The following is a 23098-nucleotide window of genomic DNA, read 5'->3' as shown; positions in this document are numbered from 1 at the left end:
AACACCTGAGTACAGGCCCATTGCAGAATCTATCATTATATAGAAGTACTGATTAGTAGATAAATAATAATTATTAAGCAATTGTTAACCTTTGTTAGGCAGTTACCATTGTTAAGGCTCTTCAAGGATGGTTTTAAAGCCAATGAATGTCAACACATTATTGTTTTGCCGTCATGATGTTATTAGATGGTATAAGATGTTATTAGGCTATAATTGCATTTATATATGTTACATTGTAACTACTAGGTTAGCAATCATACGCTTCATGTATAATAGGTTGTAATATCTCAATTCCAATTATTGAATACACGGTTTCTACAACCTTAAAAGGTCAATAGCCGTGATCAGAAAGTGTAGTACTAGTACATCATCTCTTAATTATTTATGAATGTAAGGAAGATCTTAGCCCATGATATATGAAACCATGCCCTTCTGGAACTGCGAATTACCACATGCACGTAGCGTGCATGCATGACTTATTAATATTTCCATAATTCATATTCAATCTTCTTCTTCTTCATCGTCCGTGCCGCCACGACCATGCGTGTTGCCAACGTTGAAAACTCCATTGTGGTCTCCTTTGTTTCCACTGACTCGGTTCCCAGAAACTTTGTAAGATGTACCACTAGAACCCCTTTTCCCATTTTTACCATTCTTGGCCTTGGGACGTCGAGCAGGCTGCATTGTTGAATACTCTTGGTTAGAGTATCCATAATTAGATGGAGGTTGAGGCTGAGGTTGAGGTTGAGGTTGAGGTTGAGGAGCGTAATAGTTAGTATAGTCATGCGACTGATACGAAGCACGAGCAGGTGGAGCAGACTGCGCTGATGGATGGTTATTACCGTAGTATCCATAACTATAATTTGGTACTGGAGGAGGAGGACCATAGTTATTGTAACCTGCAGGAGGAGCGCAAAAGCTGGGATTGTATGTAGGCTGAGGGGACATAGGGTCTGAACCATTGGCGAGCATGCTGCCACGGTACAAGAGGGTATGTGACATTGTGTTGGTTGGAGGCTCAAAATTACTTGATTTCTTGTTTGCTGTAGTCACCAATGCAGCTATCTCGTTTCTACATATAGGAGATGGAGTGGGAATATATACCAAGTTGCTTGCTTAATTTCCAAGCTATTTTTCGTGGTACGTATACATTTCTATCATGTATATAATCCACATGTGCTAGTGGAGTTGACCACCATATCTTATAATTTGGATAAATCCAACAAATAGGGTATAATAATCGAGTTAGCAATTTGTTAAATCACGTTCAAATGAGTATTGAGAGGATGACCAAATTTTAGTATAGAGGTGAAATCTACTAATACAAGTAAGTCACACTCTAAAAAAGATAGTACAAAAATGTGTTTTCCTGTTAAAAATAACAATAAAAAACTAGAATTCATGCAAAAAAAATTTACATATAAAATTAGAATAAATTGTAGCAACGGTCTTTCAACCTTAATAAAATTAGAGCAATGGTCCCTAAACTAAAAATCCATTACTATTGGTCCCCCAACTCATCAAATGTGTAGCTATGGTCATTTTCGTCAACTTCGTCAGAACCATTGCTACAATTGGGTTAAAGTTGAGGGACCATTGCTCTAATTGTGTTAAAGTTGAGGGACCATTTCTCCAGTTGAATTAAAGTTGAGAGACTAATGGTAAGGATTTTTAGTTAAGGGATCCTAGATGAACGTTTTGATGAGTTGAGGGATCAAACCGATGGTAATGGAGTTTTAGTTGAGGGACCATTGCTCCAGTTGAGTTAAAGTTAAGGGACCATGGCTACAATTTACTCATAAAAACTTTCTTCAGTAGAAGTGTACACTAGTCTTAATTCACTTTATGTCGACATAGATATGAAAAATTATTATGTGGTACTAGAACACATTATGTGGTATAACTAACCTACTTGTAGTTTAGTTACTAAATGTGGATTGATTATTAATATATTCTAAAATATAGTAGCTCGTTTGGAAGTGATGTTAAAATAACTGAAAGCGTTTTTAGTATCAATCTTTAGCAAAAATGCAAGTGAATTTTGGAAAGCACTTCAAGTGTTTTTAGAACCTAAAAAATATTTTCAGTCATTTTAAAAGCACTTCCAAACAAGCATTCCATCGAATATTTAGACATATGGAATAGTTCTAGCATGTCTTGTCTTGGTGCGCTACAGAACAATACAAATATTTTTTTTTCCCATAGATATGGCATAATTTATTTGTGACAGTTTACTATCAGTTAATTAGACTCTCAACTCAGCGAGAGATAATTGACACCATTAGGTGGTATAACAAGTTCACTCATGTTGAGAATGTAAATTTTACATCGAAAAATTATATGATTTTTCATGTGCTTATAAGAAGTTAAACTATTCTCTGTTTTATTATAGAACTTCAACTTCCTACATAATATTGGAATATGTTACTCACGTGTTGAGCCAAACAATCCACATGCTCTCACGTTACGTGTGTTTTTCATGTGTTAAGTTTAAATGACTTAGCCATGAAGGGCTTGTTAAGAGTCTAAATCCATATCAAAAACTAAGAAACCTTACATGTGCTTATAAAAAGTGAGATTACTCTCCTTATATATTGTCAATTAATTTTATAATAAAACATCAACTTACTTATTCCATACTATTATAACACGCGGATTCGTTTTTAATTATTATCACATTATAACATAAACTCGTCATCTATACATATTATGCAATGCATGTATCGAGTATACCAAGTAACAATGTTCTAACAGCATACAATATATATATATATATATATATATATAATTTTTCCAACCTAGCATGCAATTAATAATTTTACCAACACGATCAGCGTACCCCCACATGATATGGGCATATATACTAATTTCTTCTTTCCCTTTTGGACTTTAGTCAAATTTTTGGCGCACCATCAACACTTAAAAACAGATATATGAAAGAACTCTACCGACTAGCTCAACAATACTTTGAAAGTTATCATAATATAATCTTCTTATATTTCAATTTCATAAAATTTTTCTCATACGGTGGATGTTCTACAAAATTTCTTATACATATATTAATTAATTAAGGCACATAGAACAGCAGATTGTTTTATTGTGGTGTGGGAATCGCCAGAACATAATGTATATGCACCGAATTGCCCTAATATATTCACTCTTCTTGTTCTTCTTTCAAGTCACGACGACCGTATTGGATGCCAATTTCTCCTTTTCCTTCTTCGTCCTCCGCATGGCTTAAATCACGAAAACTGTATCTGATGGCAATGTTGTAAATCTTATGATTGTCCCCTGTGTTTTGGCTAACTCGATTACTGCAAACTTTATGCGATGTTTGCTTGACAGATTTTCTTTTCTTGGGCTTCTTGGGCTTGCCTTTTGGAGGAGGAGCAAGCTGGGATTGATTGTTGTCGCCCTGCCCATGTCCGGGATCTGGAGTAGTACTACTACTGTAATACTGAAGATGATGATCATATCCATACGGAGGAAGAAGTGGTGGTGGAGAATATTGAATTACCATACATTGATTAGGAGGCTGGGCAGGATAATAACCCGGATGAGGATATGATTGTCCAGGAGTAATGCTACTGTATAACATTGACTCTAGACTGTAGCGCTCGGACATGGGGTTTTCCTTGTATGATCGATTTAGTTGGAGGCTTGAAACAAGAATTGGTTTAATTTTACCTGGTCCTGTCTCATGAATGAACGCTATAACTTTATAGTTATATGGATTAAGAAGAGGAATCCAATATGTATAAAGCCTTACCTTAATTCCCAAGCTAAACTACCGTGCATATTTGGAAGGTAGTATATTGGACTGTTGTCCCTTCCAGTAGGAGTTCTTGTTAATCGTACAACATTAGTTCGTGGCTTCCAACTTAGTCATGTACTGTGAAATATTTTGGCTAACGTTAATTAGCTTTTTGTGAATCATGAGGATTTACTTTTGAATGATAATGTTGTAGAATATAGTAGCTAGCGTATATTGTAGCTATTGTAAGTATGTTGTAAAATATTGCGTTACATGTTATTATGCTACTCTTGAATTATGTATATTTCTTTCGTTGGCAAGAAATTTGGTTTGTATTTTTTTATTGACTCTCACTCTCATCCAATAATATTAATTTTGAAAATATCCTTAATAGAAAAGAAAATTGAACAATAATTTAGTCCACGTTTGAGCAAACACCAAACTGTGGATAGTACTATTTTCATTATCTTGCTTCTTAGTCTAATATTACACCCAACGCTTCACTAAGTCCATCTTAGTCTTGTCTAAGTCAGTCCACTTTATTTCCTGAAGTTAATCCAGTTTGAGATAGTCTGATGCAACAAATGCACCTAATAAGGCAAGCATAGGCCTAGGCCTACCCTCACTTTTTTCTTTTCAATTCTAACAGCACTCATCTTAAATCTAAATTTAATATCTTATTTGATAAACAAATCAATAACTCTTAAAATTAAAATCTAAAGTCTAGTTTAGTTTTTCAAAAAATATTATTTCACATTGTCCAACCGAAGATTAATAAACTTTCAGCTTTTCCTTCTCCCTTTCTTGAATTTATATATATTGTCCTCCAAATTCTCAACCCACAACAATATTAAGATTTGTAAATTTCTCTGTTCTCTTTAAATTTTCACTAGATTTTTAAAATTTCATATATCATATTCTCAAAATTTCTGATTCATTCTTCTCATTTTTTGGTCGAAAATTCACAATCCATTCTATTTTGACTTGGGTTGATGCTAGAAAGACCATCTATTTGAACCATATTTTGAGACACATGATTTGGCCGATAATGGTTTAACTACTTCTTTAAACCATTAAAGAAGGAATCTAATCATCAATCGCCACATCAGTTGGTCTTCAAAATATAGTAAAAAATATGATCTCTCTAGCATTTTAATTGACTTGATATTGGAAGGTTAATCTCAAAGTGAAAAAAAAAAAAGCAAGTAGCCACTCAAAAGTTTTTTTTTTTTAAATTAAAAAAAAATTAACAAATGATAGTATTTACTCTAATGAGGTGAGAGAGTGAGATATGCCTTATAATGAGTTTGCCATAATAATGTGGTTCAATTTCGTCTTTGGCGAGAATCGAACCTAAGACCTCTTATTTACAAATGAAGAAGAATATCATTATACCGTAGTACTAAATGGTTGCCACTCAAAAGTTTTAATTAGCTCACAACTCCAAACATGTATTGTACTCTCTTATAACTACTATCTATTTATTTTATATTTTAACATTTATGTGAGGCTTATCTACAAGTAAAATTTTGACTTCGCCACTGATTTCCTTTAATCTTATAGTATGAACTTATTCGAATATTGATATACTTGCAAAGTGATAGCTAAACCGAAATTCAAAAGTACCATGCATGCGGATGCAACATAACTCATGAATCATGACTTGAGTTGCATTGGGTGCTCGATGTACACTCTGGATTCTTTATGACCAAGGTCGTTTGTAAATGTGAGCACTTGGAGGCTTGCATAAATTAATATTCTGCATAAATTAAAAGGAATATTAAGTACTCTGACGTGCATGCTAGATAGATAGCCCAGATGTGCAATGTGACCTCTTGGAATAACTTTTAGTTTTATCAAAAAAGGGAAGATAATTACAACAAGAAACTTTCCTAAAGGAACCGACATGTAGTACTTTAGTTAATTGGCCGGTGTTTTTTGACAATGTTTCTGTCAGAATGCTTTAACATTTTGACATGGAAAAGATTCCAATGTCGATGATCCACAAGAAAAGATGTTGCGTGCACATTTTCTTTTCCAACGGCTTCGAGGCAACCTTGGCGCATCTACTTTGGTGCGGTAGTTGAAATAAGGTAGAGCTATTTAAATACTTATTTTTACTTCTCACGTATTTATTTTTAATTTTTTACTATATAGTTGGATATGAAAATTACCAAGGGTGTATAGGAGATAAAAATGGATGTATGATTAGCATTATCGTTGCCGCTCATGGTTCAATCTTGTTCATATCAATGGCTTCTCAAGGTTAATACTTTCAGCGAGCATATATTAGATTGTCGACTTACAAGAGCAGGCTCGCCATTTCTTTTGGTTTTGGAATTCTGATCTGGATTATTTTTGGGCAACAAGCAACAAAAAGTTCTCATTATGTTTCAGTTTGTAGATTGGGGGCTCAAAATTAGGATAATGGTTGCTTAATTATTTGCCTTGTTCGCTAGGTTTAACTCAATATAAAAGCCCTTGCATAGATGAGTGAACCAAGGGATTTTGGAGTATCCTTTGCTTGCTTGCCAGGCTGCTACATATGCCTGACAACAACCTGAAATTGGGGATGAAACTTTCTCACAAGCAAGGGTGCTATATGCTGCATTAATTTTAAACTTTATTCAAATTTTATAAAGCATACCAAATGATACCTCAATTTCTACAACTCTTTTCAACCAATCATAATGGCACTGTAACATTGAATTCCACAATTCATAGAATATTAATCCAAGTAACCTACCACGAGCAAGTCTTTATCAACTTTTGTCTAACTCGAGCCTGGCAATGTGCCTTGGTTCGGACTTATCAAATTTTATAGGGTAAAGTACAAAAAACTACCTCAACTATTACGGCCATGACAGTTTCATACCTCATCTTTTAAAATTGACAATGTCATACCGCATCTTACAAATTTGTGACAAGGTCATAGCTCCATCAATTTTTCTGTTAGTTTTTCTGTTAAGTTCTGACGTGGCTTGATTCGGGACATGTTTTCTATTAAAAAATTATTAAAAACTAAAAAATAATTATTTAATATTTTTTAAATATTAAAATAATAATAAAACCAGAGAAAAAAAAAACCATCAGTTTGTCCCTCCCCTCCCCCTGCCCCTCCTCTCTCTTCTCCCCATCTTCATTTTCTTCCCCTCACCTGCAAACCCAAAAAAATAAAAAATAAAAAAAAAATTTTGAAAACCCAACAACCCCCTTGGAGAAGAACAAGAAGGAGAAGGAGGAGGAGGAGGAGAAGGAGGAGGAGGAAGAAGAAGAAGAGGAAAAAAAAGGAGGAAGGGAAAAAAAAAAATATTCCCCCTATCGGCGCGGAAGAAGAAGAAGGGAGAAGGAGGAGGAGGAAGAAGAAGAAGAGGAAGAAAAAATATAAATAAAAAACAAATTTGAAAACCCATCAACACCCCCTCTGCGGAAGAAGAAGAAGGAGAAGGAGAAGGAGGAAGAAGAAGAAGAGGAGGAAAAAAAGGAGGAAGGAAATTTTTTTTTTTTTTTTTTAAAAAAAAAACCATTAACTCCCCCACGGAAGAAGAAGGAAAAAAAAAAATTATTTTTTTGAAAACCCATCAAACCCCAAATCCACCACTTTCATCCATTCTCCACATTCTCTTCTGCACTCATCCTCCACCTTTTTTGTGCACCCATCTTCCCATCGACGAGATCTGGGTTTTTTTTTTTTTCTAGGTTGCAGGAGGGAGAAGAGTGTGGGTGTGGGTATGGGTGTGGGTGTGGGGAAATTGAGTGCGAGTGTGGGGGGAAGACAAATTGGATTTTTTTTTTTTTTTGTTGGGATTTGCAGGTGGGGGATAAAGATGGGGAGAGGAGAGAGGAGGGAGGAAGGGGGAGGGGAGGGACAAAATGAGGGGGTTTTTTTTTTTGCCTTTTATTATTATTTTAATATTTAAAAAATATTAAATAATTATTTTTTAGTTTTTAATAATTTTTAATAGAAAGTAGGTTACGAATTAAGCCGCGTCAGCACTTAACAGAAAAATTGACGGAGGTATGACATTGTCACAAATTTGTAAGATGCGGTATGACATTGTCAATTTTAAAAGATGAGGTATGAAACTGTCGTGACCCCAATAGTTGAGGTAGTTTTTTGTACTTTACCCTTTTTTTTTTAATTTTACTTTTATTTATTATTTTAATATTTATAAAATATTAAATATTTTTTTTAGTTTTTAATAATATTTTATTAATTTTTTAATAGAAAGTGGTCCCCGTCTATTGCCACGTCAGCATTTAACAGAAAAACTAACAGAAAAATTGACGGAGGTATGACATTGTCACAAATTCGTAAGATGCGGTATGACATTGTCAATTTTAAAAGATGAGGTATGAAACTGTCATGATCGCAATAGTTGAGGTAGTTTTTTGTACTTTACCCAATTATATATATATGTAGTAAAAAATGTTGAAAATATTGGCAGTGTTAAAAATATTTGGCAGATTAATGAATGTCCACACATATTTTCAATACCCACATAGTAATATGGACTTTGGAAATAAAGGAGATTGTATTTTCAAAAGATGTGTGCTGGAGTTCCTCTATAAATAGAGCACTCTGTATACTATCAAAATAAAGGTTATCTCTATAACTTTTATCTATTTATAACACGTTATCAGCACAACTCTCTAATCATTTCTCATTTCTCTTCGCTGAAAGAAAAGAAAAATGTTTCCTCTAAGTATTTTATTGTTCATCTTCTTCCTCTACCTCAACTGCTAGATATACCCTCGTGAATAACTGTTTGCACCATGCTACTTCTAGTTCTCAACCTAACAATTACATATATCTTTGATTTCTTGTTTGGTGTAGATCTTGATTACTAACCCAGTGTTTATTTATGTTGATTTTACTGCAATCCAAGATAGTACGGTATAATCGCCCATCTTGAACTGCAAATTTAATCTTACTGCAATCCAAGATGGTGCGGTATCATCGCCTGTCTTGGACTGTAGATCTAATTTTATTGCAAATTTTAGGTGGAGCAGTATAATCGTCCACCCTACTCTGCGTATTTAAATTTGTCTGTTGTTTCATTTCATTGCAATTTTAGGTGGTGTGGTATAATTGCCCACCCTGCTCTGCGTATTTAAATTTTCCTATTACTTGAGTGGTGCAGAATAATCGCTCATCCTATGTTATGTTATTTCAATGAGAATGATATGGTACAATCGTCCTCCTCATTCATCTTGAAAATCTCGAACTTGAAGTTTCGAGTGCTTATCATTTTGGCCTAAAGATCAAAATGAAAAATTTGTAAGAATCATAAGTTCTAACACTACATACCTCCACAATTCATGATTCTACTATACTTTCATAAAAAGAAAATGTCATTGATGAGACACATATATTTGAAGAAACAGATGTACATGAAAAATTTGGCTTGAAGATATATTTGAGACACATATATCCTATGTTATGTTATTTCAATGAGAATGATGTGGTACAATCACCATCCTCATTCATCTTAAAAATCTCAAACTTGAAGTTTCGAGTGCTTATCATTTTGGCCTGAAGATCAAAATGAAAAATTTGTAAGAACCATAAGTTCTAACACTACATACCTCCACAATTCATGATTCTACTATACTTTCAGAAAAAAAAAATGTCATTGATGAGACACATATATCTGAAGAAACAGATGTACATGAAAGCAAAAAAATCTCTATAAATTATGCTTGTACTAATGAATTGTGGGATCATAATGAAATAATCATCAACGACATGTTCGTATTCGCAGTAACCACCAAAATCATATTAAGTAATGATATTGAGCCTCGCTCTATCGATGAATGCAAACAGAGGCACGATTGGCCTAAGTGGAAAGATACAATCCATGCAGAATTAAATTCCTTAAAAAGGCGAAATGTTTTTGAACTAGTAGTCTAAACCCGGCCTGATATAAACCCCGTGGGTTACAAATGGGTATTCATAAGAAAACGAAATGAGAAAAACGAGATTGCAAGATATAAAACACGACTCGTTGCACAAGGCTTTTCTCAAAGACCTGGAATTGATTATGAGGAAACATATTCTCCTGTAATGGACGCAATTACGTTCCGTTACTTAATAAGTTTAATGGTTTCAGAAAAACTTGACATGTGACTTTTGGATGTCATCACCGTGTATCTATATGGAGAATTAGATACTGACATATATATGAAAGTCCCAAAATGACTTAAGTTGCCTAAAACAACTAACAAACCACGAGGTATGCTCTCAATCAAATTAAAGCGATCATTATGGGCTGAAACAATCTGGACGAATATGGTATAATCGTCTCAGTGAGTATTTGATCAAAGAAGGGTATATCATTAATGTCATTTGCCCTTATGTGTTTATTAAGAAATCCAACTCTGAATTTGCTATAATGGCAGTATATGTCGACGATATAAACCTAGTTGGAACTCCTAAAAAGCTCAATAAAACTGCTGAATATCTGAAAAGCGAATTTGAAATGAAAGACTTTGGAAAAACAAAATATTGTCTCGGCCTGCGGATCGAGCATTGTGTTAATGGAATTTTGGTCCACCAATCAGCTTATCCACTCAACACGCCGATGGTCGTTCGTTCTCTAGACATTAAGAAAGATTCATTCCGTCCAAAAGAAGATGATGAAGTGGTCATTGGTCCAGAAGTACCATATCTGAGTGCAATAGGTGTTTTATTGTATTTAGCACAATATAATAGACCAGATATAGCTTTTTTCACTAAACTTGTTAGCAAGGTATAGCTCTGCTCCAACAATTCGTCATTGGAAGGGAATCAAAGATATATTGCGACACCTTCGTGGAACAACAAACATGGGTCTCTTCTACACAAAGAAATCCACAAATGACCAAGTCCTTGTTGGATATGCAGATGTTGGTTTTCTTTCTAATCTGCATAAATCTCACTCACAAACTGGATATGTGTTCAAGAATGGAGATACAACAATCTCATGGCTCTCAACGAAGCAAACATTAGTTGCTACATCTTCAAATCACTCAGAAATACTTGTTTTACATGAAGCAAATCGTGAGTGTTCTTGGTTAAGATCAACGATCCATCATATTTGGAATTCATGCGATCTAACTCCGAAGACAGATAATCCAACTATCATCCATAAAGATAATGTAGCCTATGTTACGCAAATGAATGAAGGATTCATCCAGGGCGATAAGACCAAACACATATCTCCAAAGTTTTCAGTATACATGAGTTTCAGAAGGCTAAAGTTATTGAAGTCAGACAAATCTGTTCCAATGAAAATCTGGCAGACCTATTAACCAAGTCTCTACCAAAGTACATGTTTTAGAAGTTAGTGCAAAGTATCGGATTACATCGACTTACCAATCAGATAAATTTGAAAAATGCAGAATTAGGAGAAGATACATATCAGGGGGAGCATCTATGATACATGTATGTTGTACTTTTTTTCCTTTTATTAGGATTTTTCCCACTGGGTTTTTCCTATCAAGGTTTTAACGATGCAACATAAGCATAATTAACACTATATCAACAATCCAGATAAAATTGTACTCTTTTTCCTCCGCTATGGTTTTTTCCCACTAGATTTTTTCCAAACAAGGTTTTAACGAGGCAACTGATGTTAATATGTGGGCATCTGAATGGGAGGTTGAAAACATTGGCAGTGTTGAAAATATTTGGCAAATTAATGAATGCCTACACAAATTTTCAATACCAACAATAATGTGGACTTTGGAAATGAAGGAGATCGTATTTTTAAAAGGTGTGTGATGGAGTTGCTCTATAAATAGAATGTTCCATGTACTATCAAAATACAGAGAAAAGGAAGGATAAATAACATCAGTATCTATCCGTCCTTCTTTTATTAGTCATCCCCTTGTGTTATAGTTATAGTGTGGTATTTTACACTTACTTCGCTCCTGTCACTATTAAAGGTTATCTCTCTAACTTTTACCTATTTATAACAAAAAAGTAACATTTGATTTAATTTCCATTGTGTCCTTTTAGACTCAAATCACTGTTCATTCTTCAGTGTTCTTCCAATTTGGTCCCTTCTTGATTTTGTTTATTTTGTTTCTGCCACTGACAAAATATCCCTTCCGTTTTTCTACCTTGCTTTTGGTATTGAATGGGTGAATTTACAAATATGCCCTTAGCTGCCTATTGGGTTTTGGTGCTGCCATGTCATAAGAGATATGATCGTGGCAATTTTTACGAGGTTGTTCCATTTACTTCTAGAATCTTTTCATTTCTCTCTGTCTCACAACCCTAGAACCAGAACATCCCCTCTCAAAATGCATGAACTGTGACATCCCACATCACCCAGGGGAGTGATCTTTATATGTATATTCTCATCCCTAACTAGCACGAGGCCTTTAAGGAGGTCACTGGCTTCGGGTTCCGTAGGAACTCCGAAGTTAAGCGAGTAGCGCGCGAGAGCATTCCCAGAATGGGTGACCCATCGGGAAGTTCTCGTGTGAGTCAAATTGTCACATCCCGATCCGGGGCGGATCATTTCCCGAGCCCGCTCCACCACTGTAGCACGATATTGTCCGCTTTGGGCTTACCATTCCCTCACGGTTTTGTTTTTGGGAACTCATGAGTAACTTCCCAGTGGGTCACCCATCATGGGAGTGCTTTAGCCCCCTTCTCGCTTAATTTCGGAGTTCCTACGGAACCCAAAGCCAGTGAGCTCCCTAAAGGCCTCGTGCTAGGTAGGGATGAGAATATACATATAAGGATCACTCTCCTGGGTGATGTGGGATGTCACAATCCACCCCCCTTAGGGGCCCGATGTCCTCGTCGGCACGCCATGGCCAGGGTTAGGCTCTGATACCAAATTGTCACATCCCGACCCGGGGCGGATCATTTCCCGGGCCCGCTCCACCACCGTAGCACGATATTGTCCGCTTAGGACTTACCATTCCCTCACGGTTTTGTTTTTGGAAACTCATGAGCTACTTCCCAGTGGGTCACCCATCATGGGAGTGCTCTAGCCCCCTTCTCGCTTAACTTTGGAGTTCCTACGGAACCCGAAGCCAGTGAGCTCCCTAAAGGCCTCGTGCTAGGTAGGGATGAGAATATACATATAAGGATCACTCCCCTGGGTTATGTGGGATGTCACATGAACCACAACACAATCTCTCTAAAAAACTGCGAACCATTAAATGAATTTGGTCTCAATTCGAGGAAAAATTTTATACCTAGAAGGTTGGTCGAAATCTTTCTTATGGAAAAAGTAGTGGTAATGGATCAGGTACGAGGTTTTTCATCCATCTTTAGATTCCTTAATTTGTTTTCGTTGTAGAGTATGATTCTTCGTCACCGGTAATTCAAGATAGCTCCTTTGCAAGTTCAAAGTTGGTGGCAGAATTCTTAAGGAGATTTTCCACGAGCAGTAAGCATAACGTTAAAGGATCATTCTTCTTACGTAATCTTTTATCAGAGCATTACATCTTTAATGCGTGTATACATTAAATGATCGTTCTTTTAATCTTCTCTTTTTCTTCACTGAAAAAAATCCCTAATTTGGTTTTTTTTTTTTAAAGAGTAACGGTGTCTAGGGATGATTTGGAGTCCGGAAAAAATCCCTAATTTTCTCTGCTTCTTGAGATTGACGTGGCTTCCTCAACTATCTTCACTGAGGTTTCTCAATTCAAATGGATTTTTTTTCCTGTGGGATTTATTCGAATATTTTGGGTTTGTTGGGTTTTGCTGCCCTGACCTTGCTGATGAATGGTCATGTAAGGTTTTTAAAACTTTTTAAATTTTTGGGTTTTGTAGTAATAAATTAAAGATTTGATAAGGACATTATTTATTTCGTGGAATTCCTTTTAAACATTAGAATTTGTTTTGTCTCACATTTGATGATTTAGGTGTTGAGCAGCAATGCATTGATGATAATCTCTTTATAAAAAGGAGCCCTTTTTGTATGATGAGAACAGAAGAGTTGCCACAATGCTCGAGGTCACCAACCCCAGGATTGGAGCTGCTTCAACCTGAAAAAAGATTAATTATTTTATAAAATAAGTTCCAATTTCTTAGTAGCTTGGCTTAACAGTAAATTCCAAGTGAATTTATGTTGTTTATAGAATGCATATGAGCTTTCATGTGTATCATTCCTTCAATACCTCTATATGGTTACAAATGATTGAAGATAATCTATACATTTCCGTTGAAGTTTACTTTTATTTTTGAATATTTTTATTTTTATTTTTAAAATTTTAGAAATCAATAAAAAAGAACATTTTGGTGATGGAATACAGGGAAAATGCAGTGGAAAATGAATGAAATGATTTTCACATCCCTTTCCAGTCTCAATCATCGCTACAACCAGTTCAAGCAGACCTCATCTCTCAGCTTTGTGATCTGTAGACTGCTATAGAAGCTTGATTTGTTCAATTTGGCAACAACTGCAGAGGTAAGCTGTTTGATAAATCTTCTAATTCACTCTTTATTTCTTTTTTCATCTGGGTAATTAACTAATTTCAGGCTAGGTCCGGACATCGCAGCCGCCTCGCGCTGTTTTCCAAAATCCTCTCTCACTTGGGTAGGCAATTAAGACTTTTGGTTCATTTTTTATTATGCCCAATTTTGTATTTGAACATTAAAAAAATTAAACTAATTTGGGGTTACTGAAATAGGCATGCTCGATGAGTGCTGCAACACTACCATCCCTGAATCAGAAGATACTCAGAAGGAAGAAGAAGAAGAAAGTTGTGGAATATCAAAAGTTTTTTGCTTTGTGAAGGTATGCTTTTCCCAACTCATCTCTTTCTTTTGTTGCACTGAATTGGTAGATTAGGTTCAAAAAAAAAAAAATATATATATGTGAATTTTCGCGTAACTGTTTCTTTACATAATTACCAATTGAAGGTGATTTGAGATCATGTAACATTTCCTTGCCGAAACCGAAGATCGACATCGCTCAGAGCTGCGTTTCATGAAATAACTTTATCTCTTGCCAATTTTGTGTACCCGCTTTTTATTAATGATGGTTGGTGCTTGCTTGCAACCCAATTTAGTGCTATAAAGTTTTTCGTTTTACAATCTGTTCATACTTAAACCTCTTTCAATTTTCCAATTATGTGTAAATCTTGCAGGTCAGGAAGGCACACCTATCTGGGCAATGTCAGGATGTCTAGGCTTGGGTGGAGACGTGGACTTATGGAAGAGGTGAAGTAGCTTAGCTCTATTTCATTAGCTCTTATCTGCTCTATTAATACTAAGATCAATAGTAAAAAGTTCTATTGGTTTTATAATCAAAGATACATATAGTGTATAAACAGAGGATATAGCATTAGTTTCTTTATGTAAACAATGATAATTTGAGGAGCCATTTAAATTATTTTCGTAATTAGCATACTTTAACTTAAATGTGATATATCCGTTTAGTATGTCTTTTGAAGTACATGAAAATATGTAAAAAAAAAACCCTAATAAATCTAATTATGGGGGTTTTGTTTTATATCAAAATATTGCAGCAGAAGTCATACTTTGAAGAGTTCCTCTTAATATATTTTCAATTTATAACCTAATTTTAATTTGTCTTAAATTTTTAAAGATATAAGAATTTCGATTTCAATTTTATTTTGAGAATTCATATACTTACCTTTCTTTTACATATTCTTGAAGCTCATGATAAGCCTTCCTCTTTAGATATAGATATATCTTCTTTTAATGCACTTAGATGCTTTAATTTTTTTTTGAACAATTTGTATGTGCAGAGTAATGAAGTCTATCATTGGCATCAATGACATTCAAACACATCTATCTAATGAATGGCTGAAAGCATGGATATAATATGCATTTTCTTTGTCATTTCAATGCAATGATAAGCTAGGTTTAAGCGTTGAATTGGGTTCCTTTAATTATGTCATCTACTGATCTCATAATATTCTCACCTACAATGAAGCAACGAAGAAATAACATGTACAAGTATTTTGTTTTAATTTTTTTACCAATATGAGTGTTTAGCAAAAGTTCCAGCCATCTTCACACGGTAAGTGTGTATCTGATCATTTATTTTTAAATACAATTGTCTTATCTTAAAGTGCCAATTGCTAAAATATAGAAATCCAATCCATTTTTAAAACAATTGAGAAGCATGCTATAAGACAATTTGGTTCTTCAGTTCATCTTCTAGGACATTGTATGACCTTAACGGATGCATCTTTGAATCAATGCTTCATAATTTTTCTACTGAATGGCCGAGTGGGTTTCTTTATCCTAAGAATTTTTTTCTGCAATTTCTTTTTGATTCTCTTTTTTTTTTTTTTTTTTTTTGTTCGATCATTTTCCTCTTAGTTAGGCTGACTATTTTCTTTTGGGTTCTCATTTGTTTACCCAATTCTACTTTTGGATTTGATTCTTGACTGACGGGATGTTGTAATGATGTGTAATAATGTTTAGTATTCTTTAATTTATTTTTATTTATTTATTTGAATTTGGGAAATCAAATTATCCAATGGAAATAAACTGTTACTTTACAGTATGGCATCAAGTTTAGAATGACAACTATGAATGCCCAAGTTATGATTAATCCCCCTATTAGTTCATTCGAATTTGATGTTATCTCATTTGGTCAAGAAGTATATACAACCGTCTTTATACTTAAGAGAAATTCAGTACATTGGACAACATCATTCGCCCTCTTTTTTTTTTTTTTTTTTAATTACTTTTTCTTAATCTATTTTCCCCCTCAATTTTTCTACCATGCCCTTTCATTTGGTTTTTTATTTTTCTACAGGTTTTCATTTGAAAGGAAAATATTGCATTCGAATGAATTCTACATCGCTGCTCAGGTCCATGATTTTTTACCCCTTGCTCAGGCATTATTTTCTTTTCACTGCATATTGGTTATAACTTTCTGTTTGGAAATGCCTTGTTTTTCTTTCACTTGTTGAAAATGTCTTTGCCAAATTTTTGAGGCATTTTCCTTGTTTCTTCTTATCTTCTTCTTTCTTTGTCCAATTATAAAGTAGTTCTTCGTTTTTGTTTATATAAAGACCTTTTCTTTGTCCAAGGATGCCTAACCCAACTCTTTCTAATTTAAATGCACTTATTTTATCGCACATTGTATCTGATAGAGTATATGAAAAACATATTATATATGCTCCTTCATTAGTATATAATAAAAAACTCCATCTTACCTTTGGTTGTGTGTCCCCCATTTGTTTACTTATATGTTCTACTGCTTCTTCGTCAAATTAATCACAGCAGATTGTGCTCAATGTGCATCGCTGTACGTTCTTCCGAACCAACTTGCTTGTGATTATTGCGAGGCCTTAGAAATAACGTGCCTGCTGTGTCCATTTTTCTTTCTTTGCTTACATCTTTGCGATGAACTTCTGTCCTTGTATAGTCGAAGTAAGGGAGAAAGAAATCTCAGTAAAGCTTCAAGAAGCGAATACGATTTGACTGATCACCGTCCTTCGTATATAAAGAATCGAATTCTGAATGCAGCGGATGATTAGCTTTCGGTTCTTGTTATCAGTCAATTCATGTTGTTTTCGCGCACTAAGAATGTTGACAGAATTTCGAGTCTTTCATGTTGAGGTGAATCCCACATTTATGAGAGGATAGACCTTGTATGAGTTTATAAACAAATTTAGTTACTCTTCATATTACCAATTAATTTAAAAAAAAAAAAACTAATGAAAATGGGTTGAAATTTTGAGTTTTAACGAAAATAATAAAATAAAGGGTAAAATGAATAGTACCATGATTAATTTTTTAATCCATTTTTCTTTTTGTTTTTCTCCTTTTGGCTTAAACCGAATTTGACTTTCCATAGTATTTGCAAATGTATTCGTTTCATTCCAAGGTATATATAGGATGCTTTACTATGAACGAAGGATGTTTTAGATACACTTATTGTTTAACGGGTGATTCGAATTGTGGGTCTCTTTCAACTTTAAAAAAATATAAATTCTACTATAAACTAATTAATTGCTTTAAAAAGAGTAATGCTAGGAAAATCAAATTTGCAAACTAATGATGTGTCATTAATAGGAATAAACACGTTTATCAACGTTTAAATAATAAACCAATCATTTCATGTCCTTTAGTTTTCAAAAATTTGCCTACAAATTTAGTCTTCTTAGCATTATCCCTTTGAAAATAGAGAAAGACTAAGAAAACTCTCTCAAAGTAGAACTCTCCATGGACTCTTTACTCTCTCAAAGTTTAGGGTAATGCTATGAAGACCAAATTTTTACCAAATTTTGTAAACCAAATAAGGTGGTTGTTGATGATTGAATTATTAGTTTTGATAACGTGTTTATTTTCAATTGGTGACACATCATTTGGTTTGCAAATTTGATTTGCTCCCGTTAACATTATCCCACAGTATAACGTTCATTTCCGTTCCAACATATTATAAAAAAATTAAGGAAAATTAATGAAAAGGTTTTCAAAACTTTACATTTTAACCAAAAACCATCTAATAACTTTATTTAATGATAAGGACAAAAAGAAAAAAAAACAATAAAAATATAAACATGTGTGCCCAACGTTCGTTAAGTTTCATAAACAGTGTAGTACCGTTAAGTTTCACAAATAATGTAGTACCTTTAAGTTTCATAAACAATATAGTAAGTTTTATAAACAATGTAGTACCATTAAGTTTTATAAACAGTGTAGTAAGTTTCATAAATAGTGTAGTAAATCTCATTAAACACTGTAGTACCGTTAAGTTTCATAAATAGTGTAGTAAATTTTATAAACAGTATCTATGACTACGCATGCGTCCTGCACGTCAAACTATTTTCGGTTCACTGATAAGGAAGATAGGGTTGGGGGTGGGGGGTCTACAATGTGATACTCAAGTATGACCCGGGTTTTTTTAATATTAAAATTATGTTTTTTTCATTAAATTTAAGTTTTTTTTTTTGTTATTTTTATTAAAGTTTAAGGATTTTTCATTAAATAAAATTATAGCACGGTTTTTTGTTAAAATAGACTTAGGCCAAGCCCTTTTCATGAAAGTTCCATATAAAATATTGTGAAAAAAAAACATAAGATGACAGAGAGTTCATGAAGAGTCACACTTTTGAGAAAATCTCCTTAGCATTTTTCTTGAATATATTATTGTACAAGTTATGAATAAGGGTTTTATAGACATAGATTATGAAGAATCATTTGTGATTTTTTTTTCTTCTTGGTTATGAGATGCTACTACTAATAAGTCTGTAAGCTACACTAAAATTAAAGAGGAAGACTACAGGGCAATTCACCACTTGCGATTTATAATCTTATAATACAATAATTTCATTAATACGCAAGGGTTTATTATTGCTTAATTCAAAGTTTTGAACTTTTGAAATCTTCGTATTTATTCAACATAATTAAAAGTAGAGAGGAAGTCACGATTATTGACGCGTGGGCAGCATTCCACTGTGCTAAGGACGAAAATGAACGGGGAATGGAGAGAAGAAAAGATGGAGAGTGAGGGATTTATCTAAGTTAAAATTTTCAAAATCACAAAAAAAATTCGAACTTTCGTGTATATGAATATATGGAGTAAATTGATCATGGCTGAAAATATAGCAGTGGTTGTGTTGCCTAACAGATGATATTGAAATACCTAAACAAATCAAGCTTCAGTCAACAAAAACATAAGTTTATAATATGATAATGTTTGGTGTATGGACTTGAGAAAAAACATAGGCCGGGAAGGTGCAAAGAAAGAGTAAGAGAGAGGAAAAGAGGAAAGAAACGAACATGAGAAAACAAAGATTATCGAATACATTATAAAACTATGACTTATTGGCAGTCATTACATCTCAGTCGTCAATAATGCATTATTTTATGTTGAAATGTGGAAGCATTTGAGAAGTAGCATGACAATAACCACATAATAAACAAAAGTGGACCCAAATGTGAAAAGATAATTAAAAACAATTATTCAAAATGGATGGTAACTGATTCAATTCAAAATTCATCACTAATGTAAATTAAAATGTACAGCACGTTTGAGACACTGACTTGTTGTCATCTTCTTTCATGTAGTCTCTCTTACTTAAGACACTTATTTACATTAGTCTAAACCAAGAGGAATTAACACATTAATGTGAACCAGAACCACTCAACGTTTAAAAATAACAAATAATGAGTGATTGCTAAGTGCTAAGCCAGCAATTTTCGAGTTATAAATGAAGATGCTTCAACCGTTCATTCAATCTCATCATTCAGAGCAGCCAACCAGCTCAATATCAATTCGATATCACTGCTTTTGTGATCGGATTTCTTGCAAGCTTTTACCAGCACACTCGCCACTAATGGTACAAATGCTCTCACAAATACTTGGACTCACCCACACAAGGCGGCGGCATGATACAATTACTATAAAACTCGTCATTCACGAAGTCAAAACTACCCCTTAAACGGCGCGGTAGCAAACGTTATTAACCTACTTTAGTTGGCGGCTTATTAACCAGCCAGCGTCTGAAGCCGGAAAGATCGACGGTGCCGTTGCGAATGCTGAGGATGAAAGTACAAGCACTAGCATTCAGGAATCAACAGAATCAACACGATTAGTGGTATAAACTCACATTCCGTTAATATAAGAAGCATTTTTCGTCATGGCGTTGCGCGTAGCGGGTGTCATTACAACAATAATTCTCTTAGCAACACCTATTAAAGCACTTTCCTTCAGCTAATTTGGCTCATGTCTTGAAGAGATTGTTCTATTCGATGGTCGGACTAGGACCAAGAAAGGAGGGTGGGACCAGAGAGTAAGATTTGGTAGGCCTGAAAATTATGACTTCATGTCACCTTGTTTGGAAAACAAATCTAATAAAACATATGTTTCCGTTATTATCGTTTCTACAAGGGCTATAGCTCTTACAAGAGATGTTTAAAGGTCTTAACATTGACTGCGTGGAACTTCCAAACAGAAAGTGAGAGAATTGGAGTTCCTTTCCATCCAACAACAAAGCACTTCCCATTAGTCCCCATTGTGCAGCTCCTCCCACAAGCAAACTGTTTGGCAATAAGGTCTGCTTGGTACAAGGAGGACAAGCTAAGCTCTGCTTCCACCATTCCACATTTTCCAAACAAACTCCTCCACCCATCGATTTTCATCCGCCGGTTTACCCTCTCTTCGCCTTCACTCGCAACAATGTTCTTGATCTCGTGACTCAAATATGTTTCCTCCAACTCCATCCGAAGCGTGCTGCCTCTGTCCATACAGGCATCGAGGCACTCAAAATATGCACTGTAGTAGAAGAGTGCTTCGTAGAAACGGTTTATGAAGATCGGAGAGTTGTGATTTGCCTCGACTTCATTGACCACCATGAGACGCGGATTGAGGCTTCTGAGGGCTTTCATCAGAGATTCCAAGCAATTGGGTTAGTTCATTGTACTGGATAGCAGTAGAGGACAGTAAACTGCAACTGCTTCACCAGTATCTAACTCAAAGATACCTTCTTTGATATCTTTGATATCTTTTACCATGGCTATCTTGAAGGTAAAAGGTAACTTCAATGCCTCAGCAAATTGAGCCAGCCTTCTGCCGGTGTCCTCAATTTTATTCCTTGATTTTACTCCAACAGCAGTAACTTTTAGCATCTCAATTGGGCATTCATATCTTGTTGCGAGCGCTTGCATCAACACGATGCAGTGCCCCCCGGTTCTGATGGCAAGGTCAACGAAATGAATCTTTTTGGATGATGCCACATTTTCCACTATCGCTTGGATGCCCGCAAACTCGGTAACTTGAAAGAAGGGAACTTCAAGGAAACATGCCATTAAAGCAGGACTCAAAGCCGCCATTGCTTCCTCAACATGCATAGCGGCAACATCTCTACTTTCCGATCCCTGTGATGTGTTTCTGCCAGTTTCTCTGTCGGTCTTCTGTTGGAGAGCTTTGGAAAAATAGTAAACAACTCTTTGAACAGAATTTCCACTACTGGAAGACAGGAAATCACATAGATTCTGCAGCTTTTTTGCGCAGCCGTATTGTTTCTTTGCAACCTTCTCAGCACAAGCTAAAAGAAGATGCGCAAGCCCAACATCTTTTGTTTCTTGGTCTGAGAGGCCGAAGGCAGTGCTGCCTAGAACATGGTCAGCCATGCAGTCATCTGCGTGTCTCCGGGAAGAGAACTGTATGAACCGTTCCCTTGCAACTCTCATCACTTCGACGGTTGACAATCCAGAGGCACAACTCATGGTTTCAAGAGAAGAATAAAGCTGAGCTTTTCTTGTTTTTCGGAGTGCGAAAAGTGTACGAATGTTCTTGTGGGTTTGTGTCTGCTTATAAGCTGACCTTCTACGCCATGACTTCTTTACATGGTTTGACAAAATTTGTAGGATATGCTATAGCTTGGCCTTCTGTGAAATTCCAAGGCCAGTCTGTCAACAGCTGTATGAAAACTGAAATTGTTAAGTAACTCGATCGGATTAGGACATATGTTTAGAAAACTAATTAGTACAGTGAAAAAATTATGGTTTCCCTCCAATGATTCATGTTGATCCCTAAAAGCCTAATACATCCAAACACTAGGTACGAAGCTTGTGCATGTAAAGCTAGGAGTATGTGAGCGCTCGACGACATGATCCAAGCAAGAAGCAAATTATTCGTTCTGCTGATATAGTTTTCACCACCAAGGATCTGATATATTCTATGAGTAAATTTGATTTGGACATCAGCCGGCACTTTATGACCAAAAGGATAAAGGAATAAGGATTAGGGATAAGACAAGCAAGAAAAAAAAAAGACCACAGAATATTAGAGTGAAGAAAGTACAAACTGGAAGCATGGCTTTCGTAAAGCATCGCAAAACAGAATGACCGAGTTCATGGAAGAAAAGAAGAAATACAAGAACTGTAAAATCACATGAAAAATCAAGAACATCCGATCTTTGAGTAATATACATTCGGCACTACGTGACACACTAGACTAGGCATTCATTTTACTAATTATACGATACAGATTGTATTACGTTTAAGGTATTTGAATTTAGATAGTTGTGGAATAAATTGATACATCCAGTGTCTTATGAACTTATGATCCATAGTTGTAGAGACGTGTTTGGATGCGCTTGTACATATTTATGGTGTTCATAAGCAGTTGCCTCTCTTAACAGCTCAGTTTTCTTCGCGGGGGCATCCTTTCAATGATAACTAGAGCAATGCGATCATCATCTCGATGGACAAAGAGGAAAATTTCAAAGAGTACTATAGTATTCGACTTAATGTTAACAAATTCGCTCATGAGAATTTATGAGACAAAAGTACAATTCTGGTGCTTTCTCCCATGTTTGTAGATTCTGTAATCCCTCATGGGAAACATATACATTGAAAGGACAATCATCATCGTCATCAAATGTGTTCGCCAACCATTTCGG

At 35.0% G+C, this 23098-nt stretch overlaps 2 protein-coding genes and 1 long non-coding RNA gene across 5 annotated transcripts; 1 reads left to right on the top strand and 2 right to left on the bottom strand.

Moving 5' to 3' along the window:
• Window positions 1–501: 501 nt before the first annotated feature.
• Window positions 502–1002, bottom strand: LOC125471482 (circumsporozoite protein-like). Its single transcript, XM_048571918.1, has one exon. It carries the CDS (start codon window positions 1000–1002, stop codon window positions 502–504), a length of 501 nt encoding a protein of 166 aa, XP_048427875.1.
• Window positions 1003–12878: 11876 nt separating this feature from the next.
• LOC103959314 lies at window positions 12879–17212 on the top strand. 3 transcript variants are annotated; one of them, XR_007253730.1, is made up of 5 exons: window positions 12879–14169; window positions 14241–14298; window positions 14393–14499; window positions 14852–14924; window positions 16498–17212. It is a non-coding gene; the product is annotated as an uncharacterized LOC103959314 (long non-coding RNA). The 3 variants fall into 3 exon arrangements; XR_007253729.1 differs by having other exon boundaries at window positions 15476–17212; XR_007253728.1 differs by having other exon boundaries at window positions 14852–17212.
• Window positions 17213–21101: 3889 nt separating this feature from the next.
• Window positions 21102–21920, bottom strand: LOC103959378 (protein NODULATION SIGNALING PATHWAY 2-like). Its single transcript, XM_009371730.2, has one exon. The coding sequence runs from the start codon at window positions 21918–21920 to the stop codon at window positions 21102–21104; it is 819 nt and encodes a 272-aa protein (XP_009370005.2).
• Between the last annotated feature and the right edge of the window lie 1178 nt (window positions 21921–23098).

Source organism: the organism of the source record quoted next, unplaced genomic scaffold (genome assembly GCF_019419815.1).
Source record: "Pyrus x bretschneideri cultivar Hongxiangsu unplaced genomic scaffold, Pyrus_bretschneideri_v1 Contig6, whole genome shotgun sequence".
Lineage (NCBI taxonomy): Eukaryota > Viridiplantae > Streptophyta > Magnoliopsida > Rosales > Rosaceae > Pyrus > Pyrus x bretschneideri.
Note: the sequence above shows the minus strand (reverse complement) of the source record. Positions and strands in the feature narration are given on the sequence as shown.